Source organism: Lissotriton helveticus, chromosome 1_1 (assembly GCF_964261635.1).
Source record: "Lissotriton helveticus chromosome 1_1, aLisHel1.1, whole genome shotgun sequence".
NCBI lineage: Eukaryota > Metazoa > Chordata > Amphibia > Caudata > Salamandridae > Lissotriton > Lissotriton helveticus.
This window is the reverse complement of record NC_136057.1, coordinates 1,767,854,083-1,767,878,806: the sequence shown is the minus strand read 5'-3', so window position 1 is coordinate 1,767,878,806 and position 24,724 is coordinate 1,767,854,083. Positions and strand designations below refer to the sequence as shown.

At 46.4% G+C, this 24,724-nt stretch overlaps 1 protein-coding gene across 1 annotated transcript in view; it reads right to left on the bottom strand.

Annotated features, from left to right (window-relative positions):
- LOC144752100 (complement C3-like) overlaps positions 1–24,724 on the bottom strand; it is a 1,799,539-nt gene that overhangs the window by 634,855 nt on the left and 1,139,960 nt on the right. Inside the window, exon 23 of the mRNA XM_078640046.1 lies at positions 24,316–24,402. Coding sequence (XP_078496172.1) covers positions 24,316–24,402 — 87 coding nt within the window. The remainder of the gene's footprint in view (positions 1–24,315; positions 24,403–24,724) is intronic.

Sequence of the window (24,724 nt, the reverse complement as noted above, 5' to 3'; positions counted from 1 at the left end):
CGATGTGCTCTTTCTATCTCAAATTCTCTGAGGAATGAGATTTGTAAGGTGTCCGGAATCCACTGAGATAAGAACTCTATCATAGATGAAGATGATTTCTCTGAATCTTCCGGCAGGCCAAAAATGCGTAGGTTAGACCTACGGTTGCGATCTTCCTGCTCAGTGAGATCTCTTCGCAATGCCGCCATTGAGCGCTCCATGTGGTTGATGGATCTGGAGTGTTTCTGCATACCATCCTCTGCAGAACTGATTCGTGATTCCGTGGCAGATACACGAAGAGAGAGGGCTTTAAAGTCATTCCTGATAGCCGACACCTCCACTTGCAGCAAATCCGTATTAGTTTTTGTTGACTGCGCAATATCATGCACCTCATTAAGGCGCGTTAAAATGGTGTCCAGCGTGGAGGTAGTGTCTGTCTGAGCAGATTCAGGCGTAGGAGACACAGACTTAAGTCTCTTCAGTGACGTGCCAACCTCGTTAGAGTCTTTGTTACTCGTGGAGCGGCCCATACTTGTAGCCATGAAGGAGTAATCACAAAGAAAAAATATGTAGCCACTTGAAGGAAAGAGAAGAGCAAAAACTGCGCAGACTACAGTCCAAAATGAGAAAAATAGCACACTGAGCTCAATAGGCGCTAATAAGATAATAGCGGCGGACTTATATGCAGGGCAGACAGGTAGCTAAAGAATGATAGAGCTACAAATAATTCAGGAGGGCACAGCACGGAGTTCGCAGGAAAAAAAAACCCCACACCTGAATGAGATACCTGAGCTTAGAGAAAAATAGCGCGTAGGCACCTTAATTCCCAGCCAAGCAGCAAGAAAATAGCAGAAAAAAGGAAAAAATTTTACCAATTGCAGGCATCATAGAAGAAACACCCTCGGCAGCCACCACGACCTGAAACATTGTAGCACAAGCGGCATTCCTGAGGAGAAATGTCAACTGCGTCAGGAGCAGGAAATAGCGGCCATCTGTGAGGAAAACGAGCGTCAGGCAGAAAGCATGCAGCTGGTGACCAAGATAGCAGGAAACCTCGTAAATCAGCTCCCTTCACATTCCGCTGTTGAATGCTGCCTTTTCCGCTCACAGGGGCAGTCGGGGAACGGAGAAATCAGCCCGACGGGAGAACTCGCCTCGGAGCTCAAGCGCAGTCCGCCATGCTGAAGCGGCGCGCAAGCCACGCCCCCCCTTTGATCCTTGTGTTTGAAATGAAGCTCCAAATGTCTTCTGTGATCACTGTTGCATCACAATTATTTATCAAGACTTTTTGAAAGTCTTCTCTGACAGCCAGAGAGTTGTCATACAGTTGGGCCAATTTCTGTTATGGTGTCTACTCAGCATTTCATACTGTTGCAAGTGGGGCAGGGAGGCTTACTACTTTATCGGACAGTCCCTGTACTGTGACCTTGGTATGGATGATTTGCCATTTGCTGTCGGTCTTCTGCTTGTCAGTAGGAATCACATTCTTTGGGACGAGAGTTATGAACCCATTTTCTTTTCATCCACCACAGAAACAAATTTGTCCAAACCAATCTTTCCTGATGGTTTTGGCTTTCTTTCCCATAAGTATCTCTTCTTTATGTTTGTAGATGCAGTCTTATTAATTTTCTCCTTTTACTCACATTTTGATTCCTTTCAGTGCAGGTTCATGTTTAATAGCAAAGGGGGATTTCAGGATGAGGGAGGCTTTCGAGTTGAGAATGTGAATTAATTTTAAATGAGCCAGAGGCACTTATAAGTTTCCGGTACTGAGCATGTATAGCTCTCATGTTGAGGGTCTTATTATTTTAAAATCGATGCATACTGTGGGAGGCAATAAATTATTCTCCCATCTTGTTTCTAGCATCCATGAGTCCAGTAGTGCTCTGTTAGGTAAAATATCCTTGCAGTGAAAGGCAGGGTGGTGGCAAAAGCTCTGAATAGCTTCAATCAATCAGCAGAATGGTCATGTTAAGGAATCTGTACTCTTTCCTGAAACATTACTATGTGAATGGTGATGGCTAAGTAGGAATACTTAAAAAGAGGTCCCACTTTTCAATGTTTCTTTTAAATGCAACCGCATTTTTTAAAAGAAAGATTGCTTTATTTAAAAGCAATCATGAACATGGTGGTCTGCTGGCCCCAACAGGCCACCATTCCTGTGTTTTTAGCGATTTCTAATGGGTCATAAATTGTGACCTACCTCATTATTATTAATGAGGTAGGTAGCTTTGCGACCCCCTAGGAATTGATAAATAAAACTAATTGAGTTTCATACATTAGGTACAGCGAAAACCTAATTGCAATTAATAGAAAATCACAATTAGTTAATCGCTATTCCAAATATTGATACGTAGCCCAAAAATGCGGCAATGGGTAAGTAGTTAGGTCTCGTCCTACGCAGCACGCATGTGCTGCATAGGACAGAGACCTGTAGCCATCGCCACAGCTTTGGGGGCAGAAACGTGCATGTATTGCATTGCTTACAATGCAACACGTGCACATCTAGGCGATTTCATTGCGGGAGCGAGTGGCACCATACGGTACCATATGGTGGCGCCATATGGTCGCACGCCCCCACAAGGGAATCGCCCATGTCCCTTTCCCCTGCTGCCGCGCGAGGTGCGCGCTTTTAAGATGATGGCTTTTACGGCTGCGCGGCAAAGCTGCGCGCGTCTAATGCTTGTTGTTTTCTTTCAGCCCCTACACCACCTACTGCCCGTTTCATGTTTTTGCCCCCTCCCACCGCGCGAGGCGCGCGCTTTTAAGATTATCACTTTCACGGCCGCACAGCTTTACTGCTGTGCGGCCAATGCTTCTTTAGATACTCCTCGCTTAGCAAGCGCAACATCACAGCAGCACGTGCTGTGACTATTTGTTTACACAGCTGCAGGGGGCAGGGAGAGTGCAATTACCGGCCTATATCAGTGTCAGTGCGAGTACCTGAAAGGTTTTTGCATGTGCACTAGAGTGATGAAGCGCCTGCACAGATGGGAATCCAGTTTGTCAACAGTAATGAGGTAAGCAATGCTCAAGCAAGAAATTGCTGTTTTTTTTGTTCTTTATTTGCAGTTTTATGTAGCGCGACCTCGACCCTGAGGGGTTGGGGCGCTTTACATGAGCACCTGTTACATTACACAAGGACATATTCATTTTTGTGTAGTCACGGGTAGATTAACTAATTTAGGCCTACGCTGCGACGCCAACCTGGCCCGCCCAGTTCCAGAGTCCAAAGCTCTGGATATTATTCCACATCTTCTTCAACTGTTTGCTGTTGGACTCCTGTTATTTTAGGCAGGCCAAAGGTATTTCGGGCCTGCCCACGGTAAGGGGGATTTCTATGATAAATTGGAGCTCTCTTAAGGGGGTCACTATAGGCACCGAGAGAAGGGTCTCTATGTCCCTGGGCTTGAAGCTCCCTTAGAGGCATGCAGAAATAAAGAAGTGGAATGCTGTCACTCACGCTGTCTTCAGTTGGAAAAATCTAATGATTGTTATGTGGGCACAGGCAAACTTGAAATTATACAGGCAACAAAAACTCTTAGTCCACACTGTGTATGATACCTGTGGGTTACATCAAAATATAAATAACATACCAGCAGGGCAATGGTTGAACTAGGCGGACCCAAAGCCCCATGCTATTTATGTAACATTATTAGTATTTTTATTGATTGCATGAGTCTGGAGAGACAGCCAAAGCAGTCTCTAGCCCTAAGCTAAAAACAGTTTGTTACAACTCTGGACTGGTTTAGTACATTCAATGGAATTTATTGCAGGAATTATTTGACTGTTCTAGTAATTGTAACTGAGTAGTTTTTTTAAAATTCGAATCGTGGGCCAGCACGCCATGTAACACTTGCTGGGATTGCTAGAACATATTTATGGTCCTTCTGGATGTGGTCGTCGATGGAACTGGGCTCTCGGCCTCTTTGACTCACTCACCACAATGCTTTCCATCTCGTGGGAGCCAATGTTATAAATCCCTGATTAAGATGGGCGTCTCTAGTTGGGGACTTGGCAAATCCCGGACTCCACCCATCCTGTCCACGCCCCTCGTCAAAAATGAATCATGTTTCAGCAAATTCTTGAATACATTTGTGAGTTCTCTGCAGCTTTTCTTCAGCGTGGGTTGGTGTGGATGATCACCATGGCACCCATGGTGATGTTTGTGGCTGGAAATCCTGCACCTGCATCTGATACTCATTACAGCGTCTTCGAGAAGAGGAGACTTATTGCAGGATTTGGATCCTGTGTTATCTAAAGAAAAATACATTTTGTAGCATTGCTCAAAATTTCTTTTTCAGTCCCCAAGAAAAGGTCAGACACTTTGAGGACCGCAGAAAAGTGCTGTCCAGGGCCATCAATTTACCAGGGCTAAACTCAATAGATATTATTGCAATTAAGGGCCAGATGTAGGTAGCCAAATACCAGTCGGTAACGGCCGATTTCGGCCGATACCGACCGGTATTTGGCTTTTGACATGTAGGTGGATCGGATTTTACAGAATCGGTATATTTACCGATTCGGTAAATTTAACACTTCGGTATTTTTCCGAATCGGTAACTATACCGATTCTGTTAATCCGTATGTAGGTGGCACAGTTTGCAGTGCCACAGGCCCTTAGGATTTCTTATTTTACCACCCAATCCTATTGGGTGGTAAAATACCGAATTCCAGTGTACATGCACATCTGTGCATGTACTCTATGCCATGTGACACACAGCCATGCCCTTAGGGCATGTATGTGTGCCACATGGCACACAAGCCTGCAATTGGGGTGCTACAGGGTATCAAAGTGACACCCCGTTCCCCCTGCCAGGATTCGGTATTAACCGATTCGGTAAATACCGAATCGGTATTTCCCATTGATTCCTATGGGCTTCAAGGCCCATAGGAATCAATGGGAAATACCGATTCGGTATTTACCGAATCAGTAAATACAGAATCTTACAGAATCGGTAATTGTAAAATAAAAATTACCTACATCTGCCTACTTCTAATTTACCTACTCTTAAATACCGATTCGGTATGATTCGGTATTTAAGAGTAGGTAAATCAGAATTACCTACATCTGGCCCTAAGTGTTTTATTGTTGAGCCAGAATTATTTTGCATTCTTTCATAAAGGCACTGGTATTTCTTAAATGTTTACATGTTCAACAATGGATTGGGAGGTTTATAAGCGGGGCAACTGTTTTGAATTGCACCATTCAATCCCACCTCTATTTTTATATAATTGGCACTCTGCCCCATTTTTCCAAAGCATGATGGGAGTCTGTCAGGCTCAGCAAAAGTCAGCCATATTGATACCCATCATGTCAGGGTCAGGCAGCCAGGCTTTTTTTTATGCACTAATGCACAGGTGCCTAGCAACCTGAGTCAAGGTTTGCCAGGATGAAGATTTCACTGCCCTGAGGGCTGTTACATCAGTCTGGCAAAGCCCCGTGAGGATCCTCCCACTGATGACAAAGGTGGAGCATCACAGGTAGAATGAGCACTGGGCTCTTCAGTTTTAACCCTGAAGTGCCCGGGCTGGACTATCTATCAATGGCACCTCACACCACCCTTTTCTAACTCGTCACAGAGTGGGGTAGGATTAACAAATCTCACTGACCCCACCTCACTTTATAATCAACTAGCAGCCCGCCCCGGCGTTGCCCGGGGCAGAAGGGGCTGGAGGCAGCATCGCAGCAGGAGAGGCGCAGCAGAGCGGCCGTTTTGTTGGTCCTGTCCGCTTCTGCCCACGCTTTGTTTTCCCCGACGTCCCGACTGTGGAAAAGGCTTTCTGAGCACTCAGTGTTCATGGCCCCCGCCCGTCGTAGGTCCTGGCTGCTTCTGCCCACGCTTTGTTTCCCCCGACTTCCCGAATTTGTGGAAAAGGCTTTCTGAGCACTCAGTGTTCATGGCCCCCGCCCGTCGTAGGTCCTGGCCGCTTCTGCCCACGCTTTGTTTCCCCCGACGTCCCGACTTTGAGGAAAATGCTTTTGAGCACTTAGTGTTCATGGCCCCCGCCCGTCCCTTGGTGCGCACCCGCGGCTGCTTCACTTACCTCATCCACCGCTCCTCCCCGTGCTGCTGAGTTTACCGCTCCACTGCTCCTCCGCTTCTCGCCGCTCCTCACCGCTTGTCCGCTCACCGCTCCTCCCCGCAAGTCCACAGCTCCTCCCCGCACTCATGTCGGCCGCTCTTCCTCTTGCTCCTGAACGCCGCTCCTCCCCGCGCTGCCGATTTCATCACGCACGTGCCGGCGCTACTTCCAAGGGACTACTTTTTTTTATTCGTAAATTTTTTAAAGAACGTATATTTTTAATTTTTATATAACCTATGTCCTTCTGCTTTCAAAGATGTCTTGGGTGTTTGGATTGGTGGTGTACTTTTCGAGTTTACCTGGCTCAAAGGACACAGTTCTCTCTTTATAATAGTAGTATAGATTTATGGATAAATCTACTCTCATTGGCTAACCCATGACTAGGTTAGCTAATGAGAGGGGGGGGGGGATCTTCAATTTATGTCCCTTACCTGCTCGAAACCGCCAGCTTCTTTCTGGGTATTAGTGCCTCTGCCCCCCTCCACCCAATGATCCTGTCTTCACCGTCAAAGCCAAATAAGTGCATATGTGTGTATGTATGAATGCTTGCGTATTTGTGTGCATGTGGTCTGAATAGGTGTGTGCAAGTATTTGAAAGTTTGTGCTTGTGAATGGATGAGTGTGTTGCTGTATGATTGTAGATGATGGAAGTAAGTGTACGCGTTTGTGGCCGTCTCACTACTCTTTCAAATTCCCAGCCACCACTTTAACTAATGAATGTCTTTATTGTGCTAAGTTGTTGCAAAGGTAAATATATGATACTCAACACTGGGCGTAATGACAGAAGCAAAAACTGTGCAGGATTCCAAAAGGTTTAGCTATTCAGCACCACTTGCTGTGCAGTGGTCGGGGCTGCATGACAGACATCTTTGCCCATCTTCACAGAAATATTTTCACCCATTACGTGTTCAAAGTTTGCATGAGAGCCATACCACCCATTAAAGGGAGGACATGAGTCTTTCCACAAGAGTGGTTCTTGTCCCTTACTGCACACACAATCACGGGTGTTATTATGTTCCCAGGGCGGATGCAAAGTTTGTGTGCACAGAAAATGGCTGAGTGACACTGTTTGTGTTGCCTAATTCTGTGCCTGGAAACCTGACGCCCAACTTTGAGAGGGAACAATGCAGTGCTTAATTTGTAAAAAAAAAAATTGCAGGGATTTTTTCTTAAGAGCCCAGTGCTGCTGAATGCCAGAGTTGTCGAACACCTCGGCTGCCTAGTGTTGATTCCAACTCATCCTATTTCTTCTACCACCCAAAACTTCCTTTCTCCTTTTCATACTCTTGAAGATACCTTTTCATCCATTTTTTTCTCCACTTGTCACTGTTTTCCTCTTTTTCTCTTCTGCCTCCTTTCCCTCTTTCCTGCCTTTCTGTATCTTGCTCTGGATCAAAAGGAAGCGCCAACGCCCACTGCCTGCAACCACCTGCATAAATTAAGCGCGAGGACCAGGGCTTTTGTGTGTACTAACTGCCCCTACGAGACATTTAGGGGATTCCCTAGATCCTCCTTGCCTCGCAGCAAATGTCCTACTCAGTAGGAGGTTAAATGTAGACCACCACCTATGTAGTCTACATTTACTGCTTTCCTTCTCAACCACAAGTCCCAACCCATGATAAATATTGCGTAGTGAGAAAACATGCAGGGCCAAAAATGAATACCCTATTAAGCATGGGGTACCCTAATTGTAAATCAATTATTTCGAAGGCGTTGGCCTGGCATCAACCTATTTGATACTGCTGAGAGTCTACAACCCAATATGCAGTTCTCAATTCATGCTGTTTAGCCTGTTTCTAATAGGAGTGATTTGTCCAGGTTCACACAATCGAGCAGATTGAAGAAAAACCGGATAGCCAGTGTTGGAAATATTTGAGATTGTTAAAGGTCTGCATGGGACCCATGTGTGGCTAAAGCGGCGCAAAAGCCATGTGCCATTATACTATCATTCAAAATGGTTCAGCGGCACAGAGTAAAACTGTGCAAAGGTCGTGCAAACACAAGGTCAATATTTTGTAAAGGTAAGCTCTTGTATCCTGTTTGTCAGCTAATAAGTTATCGAGTTGGCCATGTATTCTTTCATAAGAATAGTGCTATTTATAAGGTTTATGGGGGTTATACTGAGGCTGCATCTATATCAACTGACATTTTAAAGGCATCCCAGGCTTTAATGTACACCATCAATTCACTAACCCATATGAAAAAAGCCACATTTAGAAATGTTTGTGATTAACTTCTTTGCTTCTTTATGTAAAACCGATTTATCTTGAGAAAGCAAATATATGCATCTAAAATGCGGAATACGTGAATAGGCAATGCTGAGAATCTGCCTCTTGTGCAGTTTATTGAAAATGTAAAGATCCCATTATTCCCCATGGCACATACCACATTTTATGGGGCCAGTTGAAGTGAATGCATATAGATGCACTGCCATTCTAATGGCAAAACATTGTCTCAAATGGACAAACAAAAAGTCACTAAATTGCACCTTGACAATGCTCTGAGTTAACTTACTTTGAGAAATATCTTACTCTGAACTATTACATAAAATTAACATGCATGTTTTTCTTTTCATTATCAGTATTTTCATTTCATCCTAGTTCTCTTAGAATTGAGGAAATAGAGGCCGTGGTCAAAACATTGAAACTAAAAAGAGCCAGGCCAGATGGCTTCACAAGCCACTTCTATAAAATCTTTAAACCCTTACTCACGTCACAACTAAAATCCCACTTCAATATCTACACCCATAGTGGCACAACAGGCCGAAACGTTAAAGAAGCTATTATCTCTTTTATCCAGAAAGGCAACAAAGACCCGTTAGAAACCAAAAACTACAGACCAACCTCTCTTGTTAACATAGACTTCAAAATATATGTGAAATTCTTTGTACAAGATTAGAAAAACGTCTCTCATCTCTAATCCACCATTCTCAAAGAGTTTGGCCTGTGACAACATAAGATTATTTGCACGTGTTAGAAACATCTCCTCTCCTTAACTCCTATGCAATGGCCATGTCCTTGGAGGCAGAAAAGGCCTTCAGTGAGGTCTCTCTTGGCCTTTTTAGATCGAGCTAGAACAGCGCATGCACTGTTTGTTGCTCGATTTTTAGTAAAGGGGATTCTGAAAATGCTACCTAGGCATTTGCTGGCTGGCTACAAGCTACAGTGCACATGCGAGTGCACGCGCGGCCATCTGCCTTTCCTTTGTCATGGGTAATTAAGCGCCTCTCTCCGGTCGCCCTTTCATGTCCGGCAAGCAGGCCAATGCCCCCATGCTGTTGCAATATCCTCTAACAATCACCACATAGTGATCCCTTCTTCCTCCCTCATTTTCGTCCACCTCTCCTCCCCTTCCTCTTGCTACACACCTCTTTCCTATTGATCCCTGTCTTCCCTTCAAATCCGTCTCATCCCGCGCTTCTCTACATCTGTCGTTCTTTCCCCTCCAGCATCAGATTTCCTTGAGCTCCTTTTTTTCCCACCTGCTCTCCTTTTTGCCGCTTCCCCTTCCACCTTCTCCCCATTTCACCCACTCACTTAGCCCCCCTCTCTTTCGCCTCCTCGCCCCTCTGATCCCCCCTTCTCTCCTGCTCGTCTGCCCCCCCTTGCCCACCTCTATATATTCCTGTTCCCCTTCGCCACCACCTGTTTCCCCGCTGCTGACCCGCTCTCATCTCGCACTGCACCCCCTTCTCGCGGCCTCTCTGCACCCTCGGCCTCTTCCTTCCAGTCACATATGCTCCCTCTGGCCTCTCTTTTTCCTCGTTCCTCGATATCTCTCCAAGGCCTTTCGCTTACCCACTTCCTTCTTCCCCCATACCTCATTTACCCACCTTCTCACTGTCTCACTCCCTGTCTGCATCGGTTTCATCCTCAGTCACTTTCTCTCAGCCTCCCCTTTTCACAAGCCCCATCCGTCTCTCTCTCTCTCTCTCGCTCCCTAATGCCTTCTTTTTCAAATATATTTACATCTCTCTTACTCACCTAGCTCCTCTCTTTACTTCGTTTTGCTACCTCCCCTCCCCACTCCTTTACACCCTTCTCACCTTTATCCCTCCCTGTGCCGCCTTCCCCCTGTCACACCTGTCTCCTGTTTCTCTTCCTCTCTCTGTTACATTCACCCCTCCCCACCTTGAAACCCTCCTGCTCGCACCTTTTCATCAGAACCCCTTTTGAATCTCTCTGAGCCCTACCTCCTTTCTCGCCCACTCTCACCCCCTTCTCACCTTCTGTCCTTTCAATCCCCCCACACTCTCCCCCCTCTCACCTGTAACCCTCGCTGTGCACCCCCGCCCCCTCCTCTCGCTACCGGCAGAAGTTGCTGCCCTTATAAGTGCCCCTCTGACTTTAGCCCTATGCGGCCGCTCCTAGGGCCCCCGCCAGCTCGGGATCGGTTACTTCCCTAGTGAGACCTTCAGAGAATTAATTTTGGGCCAGTTAATGCCAAGGACACGAGTCCTTGGTAAACACGCTGGCTGTGATGAGAAGCTTCCCGCCCCAGCTGTGCCTGGCCCGCGCGGCTCTGACGAGAACGGGTCCATGCTGTATGAAGAGCATGCCCTCGCTAATACTGAGCCTGCTGCTGTTTAGTGGACTCGGCACCATCATAATATTTTCTGAGGCCCTAGACACCGCCACGCGCGGGAGGAGACAGCCGCTGAGTGCGATACCGCGTGAAAAGGGAGCACTGATGCAGTCACACCTTAATACAGACACTCAAGTACTGCCAAAGGGACTCTTTTCCTCAGACCCTGTGCTTTGACAGCGCCGGTGCTTGTGCCATAAAATCTATGTATAGGTTTTGAAGCTAGCATTTTGTGTTTTTTCATTTCAGCTGACTCATTTGAAATCATTAGTTGGTGGCGGAGACTGGAGCTACTGTGTTTTCTCTTTCCCATAACACTTTATTTTTTTTAAACTTCGAAACAGGCGCTTGTGACTTGAGGCCCTGCCTAGTTGTTTGTATAGGGGTCCGTAAAAAGTGCTGACAGTCCTGGTGCTGCTAGACGCTCCTCATGCTCTGCCTTGCACCCTTCTACCCCTCTGCATTGCACCCTTCTCCCCTTCTGCCTTGCACCCTTCTCCCTTTTTCCACCTTGCACCCTTCTCCACCTTGCACCCTTCTCCACCTTGCACCCTTCTCCCCCTCCGCTTTGCACCCTTCTCCCCCTCCGCTTTGTGTCCTTCTCCCCCTCCGCCTTGCACCCTTCTCCCCCTCTGCCTTTCACCCTTCTCCCCTCCGCCTTGGACCCTTCTCCACATATGCCTTTCACCCTTCTCCCCCTCTGCCTTGCACCCTTCTCCCCCTCCCACCCTTCTCCCCTTCCAACTTGCACACTTCTCTACCTTGAACCCTTCTCCCCTCCGCCTTTTATCCTTCTCCCCTCCGCCTTGCACCCTTCTCGCCCTCCCCCTTGCACCCTTCTCTGCCTTGCACCCCTCTCCTCTCTGCCTTGCACCCTTCTCTGCCTTGCAGGCTTCTCCCCTCTGCCGTCCACTCTTCTCCCCTCTGCCTTGCACCCTTCTCCCCTCCGTCTTGCACCCTTCTCCCCTCCGCCTTGTACCCTTCTCCCCTCTGTCTTGCATCCAAGCATTGGCATAGCCAATAGGTCTCGCTTTTGGGACCTTATAAGTATTTCGTTAAGCAGCACAATATCCTTGGTGCAACAACACCAACTGTTGCATGGCTAAACACTTATAAGGTCCCAAAGGCGAGACTTGATGGCTATGCCAATGCTTGTTTTTCTTTGTTAGCCGTTCACCATGACCTCTAGCAGTGGTAAATGCCTATCGGTTTTATTGGCAATAACACGGAGAAGCATAAGGGCAATGCTTAAAACACAAAGTGCACGTTTATGATGACAACAGGTGGGAAATTTCAGAGGACCGCATTTGGATAGCGCACGTAAAAAAGGACAGTGGCCCAAACCATGTTGAAATGTTAAACTTTGGCGCCCTTTATTTCGCTCTAAAATATAGAATTAACAATGAACTCAGCAGCTGTCTTTAATTTGTGCCAATGGTTGAAGGTGGTGGGCACTGGTGTTCAATCTTGAGGGCTGTGGTTTATTTTCGTCATCATACTTTGACCTATAGTAAAAGAAAGAATACAGAAAACGGAGACTGGGCGAAGAGCAAGGAGAGAAGGCTGGGACGAAAAGAAACTTCAAAGGCAAGAAAGATAATCAGAAAGTACTGGGCAGTGGTAGAAAGAGCCATGAGGTGGAATCAAGGCTAGCCGGCCTTTATTTTTGGGAACTATGGGCCAGATGTATGTGGGCAAATATCGGTCCGTAACGGTGAAATTTGTTAAATTTCACCGTTACCGACCGGCATTTAGCCATGTGGGATGTAGGGAAGGGATAGGGAATAAGGAATCGGTAAATACCGATTTCCTAATACCGATTCCTTAGTGGCCTTCCATTTAAGGAATCGGTAATACCGATTTCTTAAATACAATGTAGGTAGCACTTAAAACAGTGCACCTCAGCCTTAACGAATCGCTATTTACCACCAACTTCAAGTTGGTGGTAAGTAGCGATTTCCTTTCAAAAAGCACTATTTTGCTTTAAGAAATGTGGCACACATCCATGCCCTTAGGGCACACATGTTTGCCACATGTGCACACATGCACATTTCAGGGGTGCAACAGGGTGTCCTTTGGACACCCTGGCACCTTTGAAATACCTCCCGGTATTACCGATTCGGTAATACCAAATCGGTAATACCGAATGTCTTCACATTCATTCCTATGGGCCTCCAAGCCCTTAGGAATGAATGGGTAGATATTCGTCATTACAGAATCTCAATTACCGATTCGGTAATAACGAATATTAAGAATTCCGTATTTTTTACCGAATTCTTACCTACATCTGAAATACCGATTTCTAAATACCGAATCGGTAAAATTCGGTATTTAGGAATCGGTATTTCCCTATTACCTACATCGGGCCCTATGTCATTCAGCAGCATCGTTGCGGGCTCCTAAGACAAGGCTTTGGGCCCGTGCCCTTTTTTTAACACAAATAAAACACTGAGGCCAAATTTATAAAGATTTGATGCAGAGCAAGACAACTTGTGGGGCTGCGTCAAATGGAGAGGCCAGGAATGCACCATATTTACTAAGACATGGCGCATTCCTACTCTCTCCTTGGGCTGGCGTGATTTTGGCTGCCTGGCAACAACACAGGCACTCTTGTGCCATGGTGCAAGGGTGCCCGCATTACAGGCCGGATTTGCTTTGTGTAGGAAGCGAAAAGTTCCTGCACAAAAACAAGAAAGAGAAAACAATGAGTAGAAATAAAAAAAATTATCCTCATCGCCCCTCTAGCAGAAAGGCGTACAATTTTGACTCGTTCCAAGGTTTACTACTCTTGGTAAATCTGAGACTACACCAAAAACCATGAGTGGATGCTTGGTAATACCCACTCTCCACCCGAGTAACATTTTCCTGGGGCAGAGTAACTTAAGGCAGCCATTTGCGCTGCCTTGCATTACTCCAGATTTGCCATGCAAGGTGGCTTTGCGTGGCTTGGTAAATCTGATTTAAGGATTTAGTTGCCCTTGCGTCACTTTGCGTGAGGCAAAGGCAGTACAATCCTTTCATAAATCTGGTCCTGTGCTTATTTCATACTGTATGGGGAAACAGTGTTTACAGCGCTGTCATTACATCGCGCTACTATTACAATGCGGTTGTTACAACGAACACGTTGTTAGTTCACAATGCATTTACATTGCAAGTCATTACAACAACTTAGACTAGGGGGCGCTGAGGCATTGGAAATGAATTCCAACACCTTCCCTACTGTTATGAAAACTGGAGTAGGAATAGTAATTAATACTATTCCTAAGTCCAGGATGCCCCCTAGTGCAAGTTGTTGTAATGACGTGCAATGTAAATGCATCACGTTCTAACATCGCAGTTGTTGTAACAACCGCATTGTAAAAGCATGCAATGTAATACATTGCGATGTAATGAGCCATATTCTACTGTAGCTATCGTACCCCGTCTTTACTCAAAAGTTCAAAATGAAGTGCATCCCTTCACCCACAATCTTCACTGCCCATCGCAGATACAGTGATTTTGCCCCAGAATCTCGCCCAGGCAGAAAATGTGGGGAAGCACAATTACACCCAGGAAGGGAAATTACGGCTAAATAAATTTAAAACAAAACACCTGAAAGGCTATCTGTAAAGGCAGTCTCCCTTCACAAAGATATTATACTACATGATCAGAAATGACGTCCAGCCTCCAAATTGGGAGATTTCTGGCTCGTGGTATTTTGGCAGTTGATTTAGAATTTTTGACAAACCATTAAAATATGGAGCGACCAATAGCGTAGTTATGAGTATTTTCTGTGAGTTCTCCCTATTTTATCCCTTTACGATGTCTATGGTATTAAACCAGCCAACATTTTTCTTTTTCTATGTTCACATATGAATGAGCACAATGTATAGCCGGATTATGTTTCTTGGTTGAATGAAAGTGACTAAACGTGCGGCCCCCCTCTTGGAGCCCGTGATGGCCCTGGGGACCGCCACCCCCAGGACCAGCTCCTGCGGTGTCCTGAGGTGCTCACACCCGGTACGCTGCTGTTTGCTACGGCTGGGCAGAGGCACGGCTCCTACCCTGCCATAGCAAACTCTGCTTTGCTTCCTTGAAGCGAGAGCAAGGAAACCTTCTCCCTCTTCAATGAAGCAAAGTAGAAGTGCTTTTGAGCAAGGGGAGCTGCATGTCAGCAGATCCCCTTGTTCAAAAGCAATGCCGGCTCCCGCAGGAGATGGGGAGCCCGTGGGACCATGGGGGCAGTGGGGCTCCCCACACAGTCCCCAACCATGAGGCCAGGCCCCGGACCTAGAAGTGGCCTGGGAGGGGGCCACGCGACCCACTCCCCCGAAATTATATATATATATATTTTTTAACGGGGAGGCCAGCCCCGGGGGATGGGATCCCTGGGGCCATAATCGGCCCAAGGAGTGGGGCCATGCGGCCCCCTACCCACAATCTTTCAATAAAAAAAAAGAAGGCTGTCAGGCGTTGGGGATGGCATCCCCGGGGCCACAAGTGGCCCAGGGAAGGGGGCCACATAGCCCCCCTCCCACCCCAAAAAATAAAAATAAATAAAACAAAAGCCGGCATCTCGCTCGAGGCGCCAACCCCCCCCTCCCCCTACACCCCTGTGCAAACGCGCCTCCTGGCGCATTGTAAATTGTGGGATTCAGTCCCCTTCAATCCTGAGGGTCCCTGGGTGCTAGCTCACCAAGTACTTCCAGTAAGCACCACAGAGCTGCTTTGCAGAGAAATGGTCAGAGGCCGTGCTCCTTTACACCTTTCTGCAACACAGCTCTGTGGAGGTTACTGGAGGCACCTGGTGGGCTAGTTGGCCCCCAAGGACCCTCAGGATTGAAAGGAACTAAATCCCCCAGCTTACAACGCACCAGGGGGTGCGTTTGCACCGTGGTGCAGCGAGGGGGCGGGGCCTGAAACAACAAGTGTGGAAAACCGCCCCCCGGCGTGTTGTAAATTGTGGGATTTAGTCTCCTTCATTCCTGAATGTCACTGGGGGCCAACAAGCCCACCAAGAATCTCCAGTAAGCGCCACAGAGCTGAGTTGCAGAGAGGTGCTCCAAGGCCTTGCCCCTTTTACACCTTTCTGCAACGCAGCTCTGTGGAAGTTACTGGAGGTACCTGGTGGGCTAGTTGGCCCCCAGAGACCCTCAGGATTGAAGGGGACTAACAGCCAGATTCATGAAAGAAAAATTCTGCGAATCTGGCCCTTTGCGAGCGCAATTTTTGCATTTGGGATTCTTCATCCCAAATGCAAAAATCGCTATTTGCGAAATCGCATATTTGCGAGGAATTGAATTTAAGGAATCTCTATTTGAGATTCCTTAAATGCAATTCATTAACCAATTTTACATTGCGAATTCGCAATTTTTGGTCGCTATTTACCACGAAGTCTGACTTCATGGTAAGTAGCGAAAAAATAGAAAAAAGCACTTTAGTGCATTTTTCTCAATTGCATGTTACACACACACATGTCCTTTGGACATGTGTGTGCGCAACACCTGTGTAAATTTGCATTTCAGGGGTGCTACAGGGTGTCCCTTGGACACCCCTGGCACCCTTGAATTCGCATCCTTATTTGCGATTAGCTCATTGCTAATCACAAATAAGGAATAACTCCCCATTCATTCCTATGGGCCTTTAGGCCCATAGGAATGAATGGGGAGTTATTCCTTATTTATGATTAGCAATGAGCTAATCGCAAATAAGGAAGCTGTAGGAATCGCAATAAATATTGCGATTCCTACATGAATCCCGTTTTGCGAGTCTGTAATAGCGATTCCTTATGAATCGCTATTAAAGACTCGCAAAACGGGTCTTTGATGAATCTAGCTGTTAGTCCCCCAACTCACAACGCACCAGGGGGTGCATTTGCACAGTGGTGCAGCGAGGGGGCGGGGCCTGAAACAACAAGTGTGAAAACGCGCCCCCCCTGGCGTGTTGTAAATTGGGGAATAGTCCCCTTCAATCCTGAATGTCACTGGGGGCCAACTAGCCCACCAAGAACTTCCAGTAAGCGCCACACAGCTGTGTTGCAGAGAGGTGGTCTGTGGCCACGCACCTTTTTACACCACTCTGCAAACACAGTTTCTGGTGCACTGCTGGTTGGGCGATGAGGTCCTCTTCTGTCCTGAGGACCTCAGGATACAAGGGGACTTCATCCTACAAGCAGCAGTGCGACAAAAGCCGCGTTTGCAGCACGATGTAAAAAAGGGCCGTGACCTCGGAACACCTCTCCGCAATGCAGCTCTGTGGAGCTTTCTAGAGGTACCTGGTGGGCTAGTTGGCCCCCATGGACCCTCAGGATTCAAGGTGATTTAATAGGGACGTCATAGTTAGAAATTAGGATTTTAAAATAACGTGCCTGAAACCTATGGATTTTTCAGTGAATTTCAAAGGTTTTTTAAATGCAAATTTCTAACAATAACGTCCCTGAAACATTTGTTTTTTTCAGTGAATATACATATTCACTTTTTTTCAGTGAATACATATATATATATATATATATATATATATATATGAGGCAACCTCCTCGCGCAATCGTTCTCCCCCGACCACGCCTGCGGACACAGACACGGACCAAGCTTTCTTTGGATGCTGTTAGTCTTTATTCAGCTGTCGCCATAACATAACAGGTGTATTTGTAAAGCGCACGTTCACCACTACGGTATCTTGGCGCTGAAATAACAGATGTATATTGTTACCCAACTCAATGGTACTCATTTTATCGACCTCAGATGGATGAAAGGCTGAGTGGACCCGCCGGGATTTGAACCTGTGACCATGAGGTCAAACACAGGCCCCTGCAGTGGATGCATTAGTCCACTGAGCCACCAGACCCGGCCATAACGTTTCGGCACAAAAAAACAAAGGTTTCAGGGATGTTATTGTTAGAAATTAGCATTTAAAAAACCTTTGAAATATATATATATATATATATATATATTCAAACAAAAGCAAAACCTTAAATCAATTATTTCGGTACAGTACCGCAACATTAGTCGATCATGGGTGATTGTAAATTTCACCACCCTCAATGACTTACAGGTGTTTCTCGCAAAGAGTAACAATAAATCTTTCAGTCCCGCCTCCTTATTCTATCATAGGACTACAGTTCAAAATTAAACAGCAAATGCAGCTCGCATTTGATGGTTGCCCAAATTCATGAGGGTGCAAAAGCAGACATGCAAACTCTATTGCTGTGCCACAGTGCCTGCTTTTCATCCCAAGAAACCTGGTAGAAGTTAACCTTCCTCTGCCGCACACCATTCCTGGCATCCCACACTAATCCTCAAGACCAGGGGATTCAGAAGAGTCTTCTCATGCTGGGAAGTGTTTGTTCATATCATCTTATATCTGCAGAAAGTTCCGTTTAGTAGATAATGTGGAGCAACGTAGCATAGAAAGATTGACTGACTCAGGTGGGATCTCAGGGAATGAGCCCCACAACATTTTAGTAGCGTTGATCATTCTGTTAAACTGCAAGTATTATGGATTACAGACCTAATTCTGTTCCTCTGTTTCCTGGAAAGTGACAAATGTCTCTTAAACAAAACAGGTCTCCCATGAATCTGAGATGTCCCCTGTGCCACTCAGTGAATTCAATGTATTTTGATGTGCTTCTGAGCTCTAACACTGCCCAAAGTTGTCCTGTAGAGGTGTATGCGTATAACCTATGCAGCTTTGTTGGTCACTTGTTTTCATACATTTAAAGCCATCTGCACAAGAAACAGTTTTGGCATATTCTATTCAAGTGGATGAATAGCACGTAATTTTGTCTATGTCCCTCATGCAGGCCTCTTAACAAACTAGTAGAAGTCCTATCCATCATCGAACCAATTAGACAGATCTTGCAGAAATACTTCTAAATAATAGATGTGCATATAGAGACCTGTAAGAGCCCCTGAAAAGGCTGTCCAGTACACAGAACGTGTTCTAGGAGGTGGGGGATATATACATTATTGGATCATGTAAGACATCTCGGGAGGAAATCTATTTTGACAAGGCTAATTATGTGTAACCAAACATGCCATTTTAAACCATTTGCAAAAAGAACAATTTGACAGGAACTAAATAATTCTCAGTAGTTCTATTGAACTCCTCACCTGGAACCTAGTGGACATCCCATCTTGGGACTGCAAATTCTAGCATTTCAAAATAAGGAACAATGACTCATCATTCACATTAAGTCTTTGTACTATCTCTTCAATCCTGAAAACCCATCATGGGTTTCAGATCAAATTTACTTCAAATTGAAGGTGCTCTGCATTGCACATTAAGTATGAACTATAAGGACAATATCTACATATGTGACGTAATCCAAATATGTTCCTCAGGAAGATGCTGAGATCCTACAACTCTATGACCTTGGTCATGCTAAACAAATGCCCACCATTGTCAGAACAGATGAAATTTTGGCCCTGCCTACAGGGATTTTCTGGCACTTTCTTGTCATGTGATTATAGAAGAGCAAAACCAAAATGACCTGAACTGTAAACTAAAAATACATTTGCCATTACTTATATGAACCCTCTTGTGATGTATTCTAGAACCCATATGTAGGAGTTGCCTAAATTCTTGTCCCTTCCCCTATCCTGCATTTTCATGTAACCGCCCTGCTCCTTCCCCTCTCACCTCCCATGTCCCTCTATCAGCCCACTGGTTCAGTCCTCGGAAAGAGATTCTTCTGCAGGAGTATGTGCCAGGCCTTCTATAAATAAGTGAAAACTACAAACTACATACAGCAGGTATCAAGGATAAACAGCGTAATGATACAGGCCCACTAAATAAATATTACTGTAGAAGACAATTCAAGTTGACAAATGCGGCGATCTAGGCTGCGGTAGTAGGCTGTTGTGATTCCTGTTGTGTACCTTAATCTCGCTGCTGATTTACTAGCACGCTTGATAAACGTTTTTAAAGCTTTAACTTGTACTTTATTTGTGATCTTTCTGCTGATTTTAAAAGCACGCTGATAATATTTTAAAAATTGCAAATTGCACATTGTCTCTGGAACTAGTCAAAGTCACTCTCACCTGCACCTTCTTTCCCTCGTGGCCCCGTTCCGCCCCGGCTTGTGCCGTTTGCGCGGAGGGTCAGTTCGAGGAGCGTTCACTTCCTGGTAGTGACACCACTTCCGCCCTGCACAGAATACTCGCAGGTTAGCGGTCTAGTGCTGCCGAGCCTACCGACTACATAACTCCCGCTTTTAGCTCCCAGCCTCATTGACAAATGCGGCGATCTAGGCTGCGGTAATAGGCTGTTGTGTACCTTAATCTCGCTGCTGATTTACTAGCACGCTTGATAAACGTTTTTAAAGCTTTAACTTGTACTTTATTTGTGATCTTTCTGCTTATTTTAAAAGCACGCTGATAATATTTTAAAAATTGCAAATTGCACATTGTCTCTGGAACTAGTCAAAGTCACTCTCACCTGCACCTTCTTTCCCTCGTGGCCCCGTTCCGCCCCGGCTTGTGCCGTTTGCGCGGAGGGTCAGTTCGAGGAGCGTTCACTTCCTGGTAGTGACACCACTTCCGCCCTGCACAGAATACTCGCAGGTTAGCGGTCTAGTGCTGCCGAGCCTACCGACTACATAACTCCCGCTTTTAGCTCCCAGCCTCATTGACAAATGCGGCGATCTAGGCTGCGGTAGTAGGCTGTTGTGTACCTTAATCTCGCTGCTGATTTACTAGCACGCTTGATAAACGTTTTTAAAACTTTAACTTGTACTTTATTTGTGATCTTTCTGCTGATTTTAAAAGCACGCTGATAATATTTTAAAAATTGCAAATTGCACATTGTCTCTGGAACTAGTCAAAGTCACTCTCACCTGCACCTTCTTTCCCTCGTGGCCCCGTTCCGCCCCGGCTTGTGCCGTTTGCGCGGAGGGTCAGTTCGAGGAGCGTTCACTTCCTGGTAGTGACACCACTTCCGCCCTGCACAGAATACTCGCAGGTTAGCGGTCTAGTGCTGCCGAGCCTACCGACTACATAACTCCCGCTTTTAGCTCCCAGCCTCATTGACGAATGCGGCGATCTAGGCTGCGGTAGTAGGCTGTTGTGATTCCTGTTGTGTACCTTAATCTCGCTGCTGATTTACTAGCACGCTTGATAAACGTTTTTAAAGCTTTAACTTGTACTTTATTTGTGATCTTTCTGCTGATTTTAAAAGCACGCTGATAATATTTTAAAAATTGCAAATTGCACATTGTCTCTAGAACTAGTCAAAGTCACTCTCACCTGCACCTTCTTTCCCTCGTGGCCCCGTTCCGCCCCGGCTTGTGCCGTTTGCGCGGAGGGTCAGTTCGAGGAGCGTTCACTTCCTGGTAGTGACACCACTTCCGCCCTGCACAGAATACTCGCAGGTTAGCGGTCTAGTGCTCCCTCCCCTCTAGTATTTAATGGCGGTATGGAGGAAGCGCAGCGGACGAGCGCAGCGGGAGCGCAGCGGGAGCGCCGACTTCGCGCCGAAGTCGCGCACAAGTCAAGCCCGTCTGCGCCCGTCCGCGGCCGACCGGGCCCAGGGTCAGGTCGTAATGCTCCACTCTACTCTTATTCCTCCGCCGACCTCCTGAGACTTAAATCATCAGGACCCATTCCGGCCCGTGCTGTCAAAGCGGCTCAGACATGTGGCATTCTTGTTCCATCCGATTTCTCGGCACCAGTCTGTTTCCACGATCCCCCCCCTTAACTCCTCAGATTTCCGCTTCTCTATCGATTTACTACCTTAACACCCGTTCCCTCATTTGCCATCAGATTGAGATCTTCCAATTACTGCATCAGAGCTCTATTGATATCCTTCTCTTAGCAGAAACCTGGATCACCGAAGACTCAGCCCCCGACATTCTTGCAGCAATCCCTACGGGATACTACATTATGCACGCCAACCGGCCAGCTGGGAAGACTGGTGGCGGGGTAGCGGCTATCATCGGCTCTGAATGTATTTTTTCCGAGATTACGATGACCTCTATCCCTAAAACTGAATATTTGGCACTAAAATTTACTTCCTCTAAATCGTCTTTTATCTGTGTCCTTGTATATAGACCCCCTGATCCCATGCCTCTCTTTCCCCAACTCTTCAGTGACGCTATAGCTCAATTAGCAATTAACCACGCTAATATCATGGTTATTGGCGACTTCACCTATTGGCCATCTGATGTCCACGAAAGCCAATCGTCGGTGGAATTCACAGATTTATTAAAAGGCATGAATCTCTCCCAACATATTCATACCCCCACCCATCGGAAGGGTCATATCCTCGACCAAGTCTGGACATCAAACCTGGACATTTCACCTCCCTCAGTTTTCCCTTGCTCTTGGTCTGACCACTACTTCATCTTTTTTCACTTACATCTGCACACTCTGTGTCCCCCCCGTACCAAGAATATTATGGCCCGCAATTGGAAAAGGGTCAACCTGTCTGATTTTCACGACTCACTGGTTTCTACTGCACCCACGTCGCAGACCCCACTAGAGAATCAGGCGGACAAACTTAATGAATGGCTGCGTCAGGCTAGCGACAAAGCTGCCCCTCTCAAAAGAATTAAAGCTAAGCGCCCCCACGACGCTCAATGTTGGTTCACGGACCAACTTAAAGCGGACAAACTTGCCCTACGACAAACGGAGCGCCACTGGCGTCGCCATTACGATCCTCAGCTCAAACTTGTTTACACTAAGACCTTAAAATCGTACAAGCAATCAATCCTGGCAGCCAAGATGGCATACTTTTCACAAAAAATCTTGAACTCAAATAACAAAACGAAAGATATCTTCGCAATCGTTAATGAGCTCTCCCTTCCAGATAGAATCACCCCCCAACCTCAGCCGACCCAAACCCTCTGTGATTCACTCAATTCTTACTTCATAGAAAAAATAACAACAATAAAAAATAATATACCGACCCCGGCATCTCTCACTCTCACTCCTCCTCCTCTTCCCCCCACTAACACCAGTACCTTGACTGAGTTCCCACCTATATCTCTTCAAGAGTTCGCCTCCCTCCTTCACAAAGTCTGCACGGGTTCTCCTAATGATTGCTGTCCCCCGCAGGTCCTGAAAGAAGCCTTTCTTGCATGCCCAGGTCCCCCTCTAGAATTGCTTAACAACTCCCTTGCTAATGGGGAGGTCCCATCTTCTTTCAAGCAAGCTGCAGTCTTACCTATCTTGAAGAAACCCAATGCAGATCCCACAATACTCAGTAACTACAGACCCATCTCCCTCCTCCCATACTTAGGAAAGATCTTGGAGACCTACGTTACCCGCTGTTTGAGCTCTTTTATAGAGAAATCTTCCTTCTTAGATCCTCAACAAGCGGGTTTTAGACCCCTCCACTCCACCGAGGCGGTCATAGTAGCAGTCATGGACACCCTCAGGAAAGGCGCTGACAAAAACACCTTCCAAGCCCTTGTCCTATTAGATCTCTCGGCGGCATTTGACACGGTCGATCATACCATCTTGATCGACCGTGTCCACAACGCCGGTATTCAGGGATTGGCCCTTGACTGGCTCAGATCTTTCCTTCACCAGCGTTCACAGTCCGTTCACCTCTCCACCTTTTCCGCGTCCTACACTTCCCTTTCCTGCGGTGTCCCACAGGGTTCTGCACTATCCCCTCTCCTTTTTAATTTGTATCTCCAACCACTTTTAGCTTCCCTCCGCAACTCCCCGGTCACAATTTTTAACTATGCGGACGACCTTCAGTTAATCTTTCCCATAGACTCACACCCTTCCTCCCGTATCAACTTTCAGTCTACCATGCTGACCATTGCGGAGTGGATGTACCACAGCCACTTAAAGCTGAACCCCACCAAAACCGAGCTCGTCCTGGTAGGAGGACCCAATCATCCATGGAATGCCACTTTCTGGCCTACATCCTTGGGGACAGCACCCACTCCTGTGAGCTCAGTCAAAAGTCTGGGGGTGATCATTTCCGAAGACCTATCAATGAGACCGCACATCAACGCGGTCACTTCTGCCTGTTTCTTCCACCTCAGGCGGATCCGTAAGATCAGCAGGTTTCTTACCAAAGAAGCCCTAATCCAAGTTGTCATCGCACTCATCACCTCCAGGCTTGACTATGCCAACATACTGTATGCAGGAATTCCTGCATGTCATCTTCACCGACTTCAGCTGGTGCAGAATCAGGCTGCTCGCCTGATTTTCCGCCAGCCCAAACATCAACACGTCACTCCCCTCCTCCGCACTCTTCACTGGCTTCCGGTTTCTAAACGCTGCACTTTCAAACTGGCATGCACCACTTTTAAGGCCCTTTCGGACGCAGCCCCCTTGTTCATCTTTTCAGCCTTGTCCCGTCACATCCCCTCTAGAGCTCTTCGCTCAGCATCTCTAAACCTCCTCGAAGTCCCCCGTTTCAAAAGAAAAAAGCATGGTGGCCTGAGCTTTTCTGTTCTGGCCCCCTCCACCTGGAACTCCCTACCTCCTTCTCTCCGTCTCTGCCCAAAGTATGACTGTTTCCGCAGATCTTTAAAAACATTGCTCTTTCAAGCCGCTTATGATTAACCCTCTCATTCTGGATCAACGCAATATGTCAAAGAGCGCCAAGAAACCGATGGTGATAGTGCGCGTTACAAATAATTTTAATAGAATAGAATAGAATAGATTTAATAGAAGTGCTGCAAAGTTTGTTAATTTAAAGTATTTAAATGACTTTGATAATACACTGTACCTTGAATGCTGATAAAGTTTTCTGGTTCAGTGTTGGGAACACGGTTGCTAAAATCCTGCCGCTGAATATTTTCTATTTGGGATAAGCCTGAATGGAAGAAAAGCATATTTAACATTTAATATCTTGTCAATACGGACAGTTCCTTCATCATCTAAAGCCATATCGACAGTTGCTAACAGAGGCTGCTATGACAGGGCTATCAAATTTTGGGCTTTTGGGCTTCCAAGTTTCCTTTACCAGGATAAGATAAATGCTTACCTCTCTAAAGCTCTGTGAGTTAGTGCAACCTATGGGAGACATTGGAGAACAATTTTGGGAGCCCCAAGAAGACCTTTAGGAAATGTCCAGGGAAGACAATAGTTAAACAGATCCATGAGCCGGAAAAGTGAAATATTCTTCACAACAATTT